Consider the following 12,204-nt stretch of genomic DNA (forward strand, 5'->3'; position numbering starts at 1 on the left):
TTCTGATTTCAGTCTGAATCAAAATATATCAGTGGAAAATGAGATTTAATTTAAAGCCAAATATATAATTACCAGGCATACTTTTATGTTTCAGACGGCTTTTATTTTGAAAATCCAACAGAATTCTGACTTTAATGCTTTAATCTCAGAATTCTGACTTTTTTTCTCAGAATTATAATAATAAAAAAATTAATTAGACCTTTTTTTTTCAGTGGCCCTAATCCTCTTCCGTATAAACCAAACCGATTATAAACTTAAACATTGTGAATGGACTCTGGTGTTGATACTCTTGGTAATAAAATTTACTACCAGAATTAGCTGCAGGGCATTTTCAAAGATGACTAATACAACTGTCTCAGATCAAAGTTATGAAAGGGACTGTGAGATTGTTAAATTCTACACGTGCGACAAAAATAGGCGCGGCACGTCTTCACTGTTTTTAGATATATCAAAGGTCCATGTTAACATAATTGCTCCGATCACTTTCTCAAGAAGCCACTTGCAGGCTTTGCTCAGAGGCTCCACCTTTTCGAGCGGTTCAGTGACCTCACCAGTGGGCAGGATTGTAAGGGTGGGATTTCCAGGCTTTGGAAAGCTCTGTGTATTCCAGCCTCTCTATCCCAGGATCTATGCGGTTCCAGCGGTAGCAAAGACGGACTGGTTGTTCCTATTATAGCCCCAGAAACGCCTCGACTGCACACTGGACCTTTTTTTCTACATGCGACTCCAACCGGAATAAATAACTGAGGAATGTGGAAATTACAGAATGCCCAACAGCGCTGGAAAGAGATTTAAACCCACCAAATACATCCCAGTGTCCACTGCTGCCACACTCCTTGTGGGATCGACCACTTTATTTTTCGTTTTCACGTAAGTTTGCATCGCTTCTTCTTTCCTCATTCGTTGCATTGCCGGTGTTTTCATTCATCGTGGTGTGCCCACGGATTACACAGACTAGAGTGGATTTGCAGCTCGAAGTTTGCATGAGTGGATGCAGTCACTTGGGTGGAATAAGTGGTTTTGTAGTAACACATCCATCCTGACGGGAACCTTGCAGCGGTAGGCAGCTGAAAAGCAGCCGTGTATGTGCAGCCTCAGGCGGACCATTGAGCTATTGTACCTTCAAGGCAAACTTCCATTAAACCGTGCAAGTTGACCAGAGCTGTGATCCTGCAGGAGACCTCAGTTTAGGCCCTGGATACTCACTTTTCATTGAAGAAGTGCCGCAGGGAGTAGTTAATACAATTTCAGTGGTTGCATTGGCTCAGCAGGCGGTTTGATTCATGCACACAGGGCTGGGATAGTTACAGTGTCACAACCTTTCAAAGAGTTTATAATCCTGTTAGGCCTGGGGTTTCCAGAGTTGCCGGTTAGGTGTCATAGCCTCTACCTATATGTCTCATCTCATAGTATACACACAGTAATCTCAGTTTTCCTTTGGATGAAATAAGGATTATGGACCTCCTACCAAGGCCAACAGGTTTTTACCCCCTCTTAAGCAGATTTCATTCAGTTCCACTGAGTTTTTATACTCTGACAAGCAGGTGTTAGAGGTACAATCAAGATGAGTACACTGTCTATTAGCCAGAATCACAATCACATCAGTGTAAGACACCTTTCCTCCCCAGGCCACTCAATCTTATGAATGAAAGTTAGTGGTATGATGCTAAAGCAGAGCTGTGGGGAGGAGTGATAACAGCAGGGAGCGTGATGTCTCTGGTCTGAATCATCAGTCCCTCGGGTGAATGGATTATCAGTGAAATCAAAACCATGTTCAAGCTCAACTCTGTATCTCTGGGTAGAGGAGGGTTTTTTGGAACCTCTGACCTGGATTGGGGATTTAAGGAACAGATCACCCTCCTGTTATCAGTGGCAGACTTGGCAATGTTAGATATGAGATCCTTTGCTCTCTGTGTCTATATGTGAAGGTGTGTCTCTGGCTAATCAGACGTGTTGGATGTCTCACTGTCTTGTGTAAAAATAAATGTATAACATTTGAAGAACACATTGTTACTGAAAAGGGGTTTGCTGTATTTTCAAACCTGGTACCCATTTATAAACATTTTGGGAAATAGATGACTCATTTATACAAAAAGTTTTTTACTTGCTCCAGTAGTTTCAGCAGGTAGCTCTTAAACAGGTTGGTATTACTGCAATGTAATCATTTTGGGCAAATGTGCCCAATAAGATTACATCCACTGACAGCGCTTCCTTTTGCCAATGGTGAAATTAAAGAAAGGATCCTGACAAAGGTAGACCTTTTTTGGATGGTAAGATCCAGAAACAGACCCTATGACGATCTTTTTGGAAGCCACCAGACACCATTGATAAAATACATGAATTTAATCTTGCAGAACACAGGAGTTTCTTGTCTACCATTGTCAAGATCTGTTAGTATTTTTGTGTTGTTGTGCGACTTTGGTGTTATAAATGTTAGAGGCAACTTTACACCGCCAACTCTCATGTCCTGTGAAGTAAAACTCTTGTTTTTATCAATGGTGACTTTAAAGAGAGCAATGAAATGTTCATTGTTAGAATCTATTGGGTCCCAAACATGTCAAAGTAAGGGCTTGGCCAGGTATAAAAGACCAAATGCCGCTTCAATTTGTCTCCAATTCACAGCTACTGTGTATCTACTGTGTTTTGTTGCTTGTTAACCTTGACCTGTATTTGATGCAAAGGTGCAGCACAGAATGTATTCTTTGCTTGTATGAGCAAGATTTGTCCCCCTCTGACAAATGCAGGAAGACACAGAAAACGCTTTAGCTGCCCCCTGAGTGGGCTTGCACTCTCAGTCTCAGGTCAACGACTGAGACTGAAGGAAACATATGGTGTTTGTGGGGTTGTGTTGGTAAGTTGGATTGTGGCTTTAAAAATCCCAGCACTCTGTGGTGTTCTCTCTCTGGGGCTTTGCATAAACAAATGGCCTGATTTACAAGTCCAGATGGAGAATGGATGTGTTATGATTTAATAGGAGAACTTCCTTTCATTTAGTTTGCATATGGGGGAAGTCAGAATATCTGCTGCTCAGTGAGTTTTTAAACTAATTTGTAGACTTTTTTTGCTGGGGTTCACTTCAATCTACACATTAAGGTTCTGCCCTCAGCAGATGGTTCATGGGTGAGGATTAAGACTTTACTCCGTTGCTCCATCATTTCCCCGTAAAAGGCCCAGAGGATTGAGTAGCGTATAATGGAACCCCCCGGGGAGCCATGCATGACCAAACTAGGCCACGCTGCCTCGTAATCACACACACACACACACACACGCACACACGCACAGAGTCCATTATGTTGAACCCAGTGTAGCCTTGTCTCTGACTGCATAACTGCACATTTACATTTCAAGTCACAGAACTATTGTATGTGTTGTACCTTAAATTTCTTCTCCAGAAGAGCATGCAACAAGTGCAGAGGTAGAAGCATTATCCGTGTATCACTAACTTTGTTGGCAGCTACAAACTCAAACACGCAGGAGTTAATGCTAAAGAGCTATACTTGTCCATCATGTACACTCTAGTACAGAGGATTGCCAGGGACACAAATCTTTTTTTATTCCTTGGCTGCAGTGTGTTAAAGGTCTCAATGGTGCCAGCAGGCCACTTGGTGTCATATGGGCAATAGAGGATGATTCCTGAGGCCAGCACTGACTCACACACACCCTGTCCACGATGTTTTACTGTGTGGCTTACTGATGCCTGACAGTTTGTGTTTCCCACAGAGATTGAATTAGAACACATTAGTACAGAATTATTTATATCTCCACAGCATGACCACGACTCATCATAAAAAATACAGATGATGAATTAATCTTTTAGTTCTGATTAAACCATCATAATATCATCCCAGCCTTATCCTGCTTGATAATGAGATTCTGTCATACAGTAGCTTAGACTTTTCTCATGTCTTTATTTTTCCCGGAGCTGGAGGAGCTTTCCTTTCCTTTTTAATAGTTCCTTAGAATGGCTTCATCACTGCCCTTGACCATATGCCAAATGAATAACCTGTTTAGGGAACCGATCCGCCAGGCTGGCCATTATCATTCATCCCAAAGCCTAATAGTTCATACTTTGGAGTAGGTATGGATAAATGTGTGCAAAATATCAATTGATCATGTGGACAAGGCCTGCATTCAGCAGATTTTTGCTGTGTGGAGGTGAATAATGAGAGAGGCAGTCAGTGCTGGCAGTTTCAGCCGGTGTACCACCAGACTGAGAGCCGAGCTGCCCATGAAAACTGGACTGACAGGAATCTAATCTTCAGCTTCCACATCTGTTTCCTCCTTTTCACTGTACATCCATTCAGTCAGACTTCATTCACATCCCAGTGAATGAAGCTGAATGCATTGTTTTGCTGCACTCAGAGGTCCTTTTAGAGGTTTTAAAGGTATTTCCGAGAGAGAGTTTGCTGTTGTTAAATGGGAGTAGCAAAACAAGTGCTCCCATGTTTAAACCTTTTAGACTTTGTAATTTATAATCTGCATTTACAGACATTGGGAACAATACAGAATCTGTAGGCAGTCTACTTTTAGTGCCGGAAGCATTGAGGTTTTCATTTGTCATCCACTAGTATTTCTGCAGGAACAGGTGTTATGAAGGAGGAAAAAAGTTGGTGTAGAGAGAATAAGAGAAGGAACTCTTCAGCTGTAAAGCAGGGACCTATCAGCAGTCATCTGATGTCAATTTAGCTTTACCAATGTCTATAAACAGATGTCTGCATGTAAGTTCAGCTATAACAGTCCACTGTGGACACTCTGTCTCAGCTCTATTCTTGCATCTGAAGTTCTAGTTGGACTGTAAACAATGAAGTGCACAGAAAAGAAAGTCTTGCTCAGAAGTCCTTTATCGCTTTCTGCTGGCTGCACTGAAAGCACCGAAATGATAGACGTTGGTCTCAGAGGCTACATCATCCACAGATTATGACTTATGGGTTCTGAGGCTGTATTCTAGTGCATACAAGGCATTTGTAAAGGGTGCTATATAGAACCAAATCATAGGGTAAATGTAAATTATGTAGAATCTCTGTTTTAAAAACAAAATTTGTGGATAGGAGTTTTGTGCAAAATAGACACTTTAAATGACTTTAACTTTCTTCTTCATCTTATCTCACAACCAGAGCTTTAAGTAGGTCTTAACACTGTGGTACGTTGGTGTACTGGTACTTTTTCCAGTGAATCAGGACTTCTTACCAGCTCCCTGCCACCACTTCCTGCCCTCCTCATATTACAATTCATCTTAATAGCATTAATAGCATAAATGCATTATGGCCTGCTATGCAATGTTTGCGTCCGTTCTCCAGCATTACATGAGGATTACTTATAAGTTTTTGCCGGAGAGTAAGCGTAACCAAACTGTATAAAGTTTCTGTAGCCTGATGAAAAGTTAGATATGAGTAGATGAAGAGGTTCCTGCTTTGTGTGACACACGGAAGTAGTTTTTAAAAATAAATGTATGTTTTGAAAATCAGCATTATCTTATGGCATCTTTTATGAATTATAGAAATGTACTTATTTATTTGACCTTTATTTTACCAGGTAAAAAAAATGTTTGAGAACCAGTTCTCATTTACAAACATGACCTGGCATGAGAAATGTAGAACCATAGACTGTATAATGGGCAGTGTCGCTCCCCCTTTTCCCATTGTACAGTTTTGAAGCCAAAATATCCCGTTCCAGAAAGCTGACATCTTGTACAGTTTCTGCAGCCAGAGTGTGCGCCGTAGGGAATTTGTGTGTTTCCATGGTAACAAGCTCCACCCTACAGCGTAGCGTCCCAAGGTCCCACAGAGTTTCTCTCTACGGCAGCTGTCAATAAAAGTATAAAACCATGATGTAAGACCCAGTTTTTTAACCTCTGATGACTAACGAAAAAGAAAGAAAAGAGGCCTTGAACACAAAACAGTCAAATAATATATACATATCACCACAGCATACGAATGTGAGAAACGTTCGCATGATGTGTATTTATTTTTTAAAGTTTGACAGCAGCCCCATTCAAATGAATGGGGGAGACAGAGTTTTGACCTATACTGCAGCCAGCCACTAGGGGGAGTAGTTTTTGTGGCAGCCTCACTTCTAGCCGAGCGAGATGACATCCATTTTATATACAGTCTATGTGTAGAACATATCCTAATGCTGATAATGAATGAATAAGAGGAGTACCAGCACTGCTCACATCTTGTCTGGTAAAGTTGTAAAGGTGTTGCACTTCCGTGTTGCTCTGAGAAATAACGATGGGGAAACAATGACACTAAGAAAACGTCAAAGTTCAAGCTGAGCTACACAGTTATCAGATGCAGAGAAAAGCCTAACTTTTAAGTAAATAATACAGCTAAGTCTTTTCATTCACAGCAATATAATAACTCTTCCTTTACTGGCTCACTTGTGTGGCTAATGTTAGCTAGCATTACATTGGCAAAACATCTTTCTTTATATAAAATAACTTATATAAAAAGCAAAAGAAAACATGCTAATGCACTGTATGCTGCTTGGTGACCCACATGTTTACTTAAGGTCAATATGGAAAGGTTACAAGAAGCCCTGAATCTTGACGTTGAGCAAGTTAGAAGTCGAGCTGGTTAGCTAGCAAATAGACTGGAAGACCAGGGTTAGCCAAAATTAGGTTAAAGCAAAACTGCCCATAGGCAAGTCAAACAAGAGCATGAAAGCTTTCTGTGAAGAGTGTGTGGGACCATGGAGGGTTCCCATTCAGATGACTTACCAGGATTATTCCCCTTTGTTTGGTGGTTTTATTGTCCTACATGTCTTTTACTGTAAACATACACACTCATGTTGAGTTGTACTCTCACACTGTGTTCCCCCAGAGTGTGCATCCACTCTATCGCCTCCCCGTTTCCCTGTTGTATAATTGAAAGTCTAAAAGCATATTCAATGTTTGTCACTGAGCTTAATCCACGGCCATGTGTGTATGCTGAGGTCATCTTCTGTGTAGTGGATTGTTTAACAGTCTTGTAACCGTTAATGCCTCACTGCTTTGTATTAGTGTCCATTAGAGCCTGTGTGCCTCCCTCCAGTGTGGTGTTTGTGGTTTAGAGGCGCTGTGTGTTGCACTGTAGTTAAATTAATTGTTTGTTAACTCGCCTAGTTATTGCTCAGTGTTTAGAGCCAGACCATGTGTGCTGCCTTATTTCAGTATTGCTCCTGTGACTGGGCTGATTTGCGTTGAGTTTGTTTATTGAAATTCCAGGTCTGAGATGTCAAAGAGCATTTTCTCTAAAGGAGGAAATTGCCTGAAATTGCTCATTGACATGTTATTAATGTGCTTTAATAGCTCTTTCAGTGTCTCTGCTCATGACCAAGCATCTATCAAACCTAGAAAAGAGAGAGCCTCTTGATGTGATACTCATCTACTGTATATTGAGAAATGAACAGGACTTTGTTACAACGTTAACCTCCAAGTATGCTTAAAATATCTGCAATTATTCCCAGGAAAGAAGCAATTTGCAGCTCGTAAGTAGAACTCATTAGTATTTGTCTTCAAAATCTCTGCTCTCCTTGAAACATTTGAAACATTTGCTGGAAAAATGTCCAGTCTGTCCTTAAACACTTTCACAGCATTACATCTCAGTCCCTCAGCTCAGGTGGATCAGAAACGATCCACTCCTCTTCACACCCTGAAGATAAAACTTTGATTATCTTGACCAGAGGTAGCCGAACAAGCTCACCGGGGCCCAAATATTCCTCTGGATTATTCATAAAATCCATGTAGCATGGTCTCCTGGTTTGTCAAGATAACTGCAGTATGTGGTGCACATGGCAGATACAACCAGCTGCAGGTTGTGCGGTGTCGCTAGCTTTGTCAGATAAGATAACAATGTAATTTCCTCTGTAGGTCCTCTTTCATCAGCACCTTGAAGAGAGCAAGTCTGGAGACTGACAGATGCAGAGCAGGGTTGCGTCGCTTCTGCTCTTAGGGGGAGCTTAAGGTGACAGAAATAGTGAATGAGGAGGATGTAAAGGGGTCTTTTTTTTACTTTGAGCCAATGCTGAAGAAAATGCTGCAGTTATAAATTGATATTTAGTTATTTTCTCATGTTGATTCATGGCTCTTGACAGCACATTTACAGTCTGTGGTGGTTTATGGTTAATTTTCACTGGTCTATGGTTTACCACAGGGCATGCGTCCAACCTGTGGGATCATTACAGCTTCTTGAACAATCCTCAGCTTCTGCTGCTACACAGACTTAAAGGATAATCTCTGTTTATTTCAGCTCCCATAAATGACACTACTTTGGCCTATACCATTGCTTGCACTCTTCACCTCTGTTGTAGAAATTCAGTCAGACAAAAACTTGAATATCCAGAGTAAAGCATATATCAGGGTAACTTCACAAGCCTCCTCCATTTCCCAAAGATTTACATGAATCATTTCTCCCTCTGGTCTCTGAGTTTAAAGGTAAACAGAGTGAAGCCGCCCGCAACTACTATTAATGCAAATCCATATGTGTCCATAGCTCAAGGGAATGGCAGTAAAAAAAAGGACCTTTGACTGACCTAATTCACAGCCAAGTATTTATACTTACAAATAGTCTATCCCTGTGTTTTTCATAGCTCCCGATGTCCTGATTTCATCAAAACAGAAACAAGACTCCTTTGAATTCTGTGTATGTGATATCATCACGTAGATCTGACATATTTATTTGAATCTTTCAGCATTTGTTGTGTCATTTTATGTTGTAAAACATCACAAATCAGAAATTAAGAATAGTTAGAATGTGCATTACTTTTAAGAGACCACTGAGTCTTGTGTGGTGTTTAAAGACGGCAGAAGTCATTTAGAGAACACTGTGTTTAAAGCTCACTCTTAAATGTTATTTCTTGGCTTTTTCCTTTTTCCTGAGCTATGTTACATTCCCGATTTTGACACCTCAACCATGTTGATTAGATGTCAACAACAGGGACAATTTAATTGCACAAGTCAAATTAAATCAAATAAATTCAGTCAGTGAAAGGAGTTCCCGCACATTTCACCTCTGCCTGTTGACACTCTTGCAAAAACTCCAGTTTCTGTCTCAGGCTGGTCTTGAGAGAGAGTGGGGAAAATTATGTTACTGGGCAGCGAGAGGGGCTACTGGGCCCCGACCATCTCTGATAGGGAAAGGAGGGAAGGAGAGCTGAATGGGGACAGAAATATCATAAATGTTCCTACTGAAGTCCCCTTCAGGGTGAGATGAGGCCACTCCCATTTGCCTCAGAGTCTTGCTCACCCTGTCACCAAATGTGCACAACCTGTTCATGATACATTTTCCCTTACTTTACATGCTGGGCTTGCTTTATACCTTGTGTTTGATGTAACAGTAAAATGTTTTGTTATGCATCTTCGTATACAACTTTAGATTCATTAAAGAAGATAAGCTTGTGTGATGAAAAGGGAAAAAAACTTCTCTGGACTATTGTTGGTACTTTTTTGGAGTCAGAAATGAATCCAACTTCATAGAACTTGAACTAAAACTAAAAATGTTTGCAGGAGGATGGCTGAGGTATTGTATTTGTAGCATGCACTCACTTTGATCTTTTGTGTCATTATTGCACTTTATGTTGAAGACGCTGATTCAAATCTTTCCTCATGGATGGATTATCTTGTTTTAGAAATATCTAACTATAAAATCATAATTTCTAGCAGCAGGAGAACTCACTATTACTCCAGCAGGAATTAAACATGGCTTAATCTGGACTCCAATATCTGGACCAATAATGATCCAAAACCTTTTTGAAATAGACTCTTTGTGGCTAAACCTCACCAAACACTAAAACATCATCAAAGACACTCCTACACACACACACACACACACACACACACACACACACACACACACACACACACACACACACAGAGTCCTGACTGTGGTGACAGAGAGCTGTCATATATCTGCCAACAAAGGTATGTCCAGCTGTTGTGTCTCCTCAGAGAAAAGCTGTGGAGTTGGGGTTTTCATGGGGGGTCAGGAGTCCACCAAAGGTCCTTCAAAGACTCCCAGGGGGGCAGAGGACAGTAACATAACTCTTGCTTCATTTTATTTTTACAATGATTGCAGAACTATCTCTGTCATCTTATGTGCACACAATCATCTCTCCCTCTCTATTTACTGTTCAGAGTTAAAATAACATCTCCTTCTTATGAGGAATATAATCCTGACCCCTAACCTGGTCTTCTCTTTGTCATAGTTCTGGTAGGTTTGAGCAGAAAACTGCTGAGAGCTGTCATGAGCAGTTTGTCTCTGTTAGGATTGACGAGTGAAAGACGACCACAAGAATACAAAGCCTGGTCTCCTAATCTCGTTGCATCGTAGCCTTCTTGTCACTGCTTGACAACTAGGTTAAGATAATTCTGACAGATCCTCTTTGCAGACTCTATGTGCATCACCAAGCAAGAGACTGTGTATTTACATGCTATACAAACACGACCAGTGCCAGCTTTTAATCGCATCACATTTTCTGACAAGGCAAGTTCTCCTGATTCGGGTTGTCTGTTATTTTTTAACAAAATTCATACCGCTGCTGCTTTCTTTAAAAGATAAACATGGTTTTAAGATTCTGAATCATACTGCTTATTTAAAATGACCACATTTAACAAATGCTAAGCTGTTAAACTGCATTAATATGAGAATCCTAAAGTTAGTACTGTTACACCTGCTGTTACACTATCAAATGCATGGCCAAATTAATCAAACTAACCAATGTGGTGCCTGATCTGTGGAGATGTAACAGAGTGTTAATTTCCACTTGAAACCTTTTTTCATAACACCATATGTTTGTCACAGGGAGATAATTGTTTAGGGATCAGTGTGCTGCATCATAAATGATTAAAAGCATAAACATCCTAATCTGTTACAGCAGGGCTTCAAGAATCCAAATCATGTTCTTAGCATGATTTTCAAGCACATGTTGAGCTTTGATAGAAATCAGCTCTTTCTAAAATTAGCCCGTCCTCTTTCTGCCACGCTCAGAACTTTTTTTTTCATGAGCTCTTTTCTAATATGCGTGAATCAGATCATTTTAATATGCCTTGAGAAACAGGGAGATTATGTCTTAAATTTGTCTGAATGTGTCATCTTTTCTCCTGATCAATAGGGTTCATTTTGTTTCCCTCTGCAGCTTGTGACTGTGTTCCTTTCTCTGTGTCTATTTAAAGTCCCTTTGGTTTCTCTGAAGCACTGACCTTCTAAAGCTCTGGTACTTGCCAAAATAAAAAGTAAATTGTGCCTTGTGATGCCATAGCTGGGCTAAATGGATCCATGTGGATTCAGTGCATAGCATTGTGTGGGCGAAAAGTGCGGGAAAGTGCAGTGAGGTGCTCTCAGGGTTTTCTCTCCCTCCACCATCCTCCTACAAACTGAAAGAGTGGAGGCTGCCTGGAAAGTCTCTCCTTTGGGGAACATATGGGATTAATTTAGACCTCCAGCCTCTCCCACCATGGGTGTCTCCACCCTGTTTCCCCCTCATGTTGTTTTGCCAGAGGGAGACCATGACTGGTAATAAGTAGAAACAGAGCTTGTTTTAACACCCGCAGCTGGAGGGACTTTCTGAGAGATCTGTAGTGTGCAGAGGCTAACAGTGTTTACAGGAGTGAAGCAGTGTCCTGCTCTGGGACACTGAGGAAGGCACACAGGCAGATTAAGTCTGTGTTTATAAGGGCAGGTCTTCCGCATCTTTGACACTTTGGAAGTTAGTGGTTTAAGAAGTCCGTGGAACAAGCAAAGCCTTTATCCATCATCTTTGTTACAGAGTTAAACCAATAAGTCACTGTAGACCACTCCAAACGGCACAATTTTTTTTATGTGAAGCAACTACAGTGTTTGTGGGGTTTTTGCAACCTTTAAATTTTTCAGATGGCTGTAGTTTGTTGTGCATATTCAAATGTTTAATTTATTTGTAGGAAATGATGACAAAATTCTGGTAAAAACTATATGGTCTGTATTTGTATGTCACCCAAAATGTCTTCTTGATAAGATCACTTGGCGTGCCAAAGTCAGCAATAACTAAAATATTAAAGTCATAGTGCTTTAATATGGTTAAGCTCCCATTTACAACAGTTCAACAGACAGGCCTCATCCTCTAATCTGCGGTCAGTCTGCAGTGCGCATGTGCATCCTTTTCTTTGGAACGTAACATTGCTTTACCCGGATACTGTGATGCTATTTTTTGATTAGCTGTTGGGTAGCTATATTTCTTTCTTTCTTTTGTAAT

The 12,204-nt window shown here is 40.7% G+C and overlaps 1 protein-coding gene across 1 annotated transcript in view; it reads left to right on the forward strand.

Annotated features, from left to right (window-relative positions):
- The first annotated feature begins 347 nt into the window (after nucleotides 1-347).
- The window catches only part of zdhhc8b (zinc finger DHHC-type palmitoyltransferase 8b), an 85,820-nt gene continuing 73,963 nt past the window's right edge, over nucleotides 348-12,204 (forward strand). The window contains exon 1 of the mRNA XM_034691026.1: nucleotides 348-870. Within this exon, the coding sequence (XP_034546917.1) occupies nucleotides 767-870 (104 nt within the window). The 5' untranslated portion in view covers nucleotides 348-766. The remainder of the gene's footprint in view (nucleotides 871-12,204) is intronic.

This window comes from Notolabrus celidotus, chromosome 9 (genome assembly GCF_009762535.1).
Source record: "Notolabrus celidotus isolate fNotCel1 chromosome 9, fNotCel1.pri, whole genome shotgun sequence".
NCBI classification, from domain to species: Eukaryota; Metazoa; Chordata; class Actinopteri; order Labriformes; family Labridae; genus Notolabrus; species Notolabrus celidotus.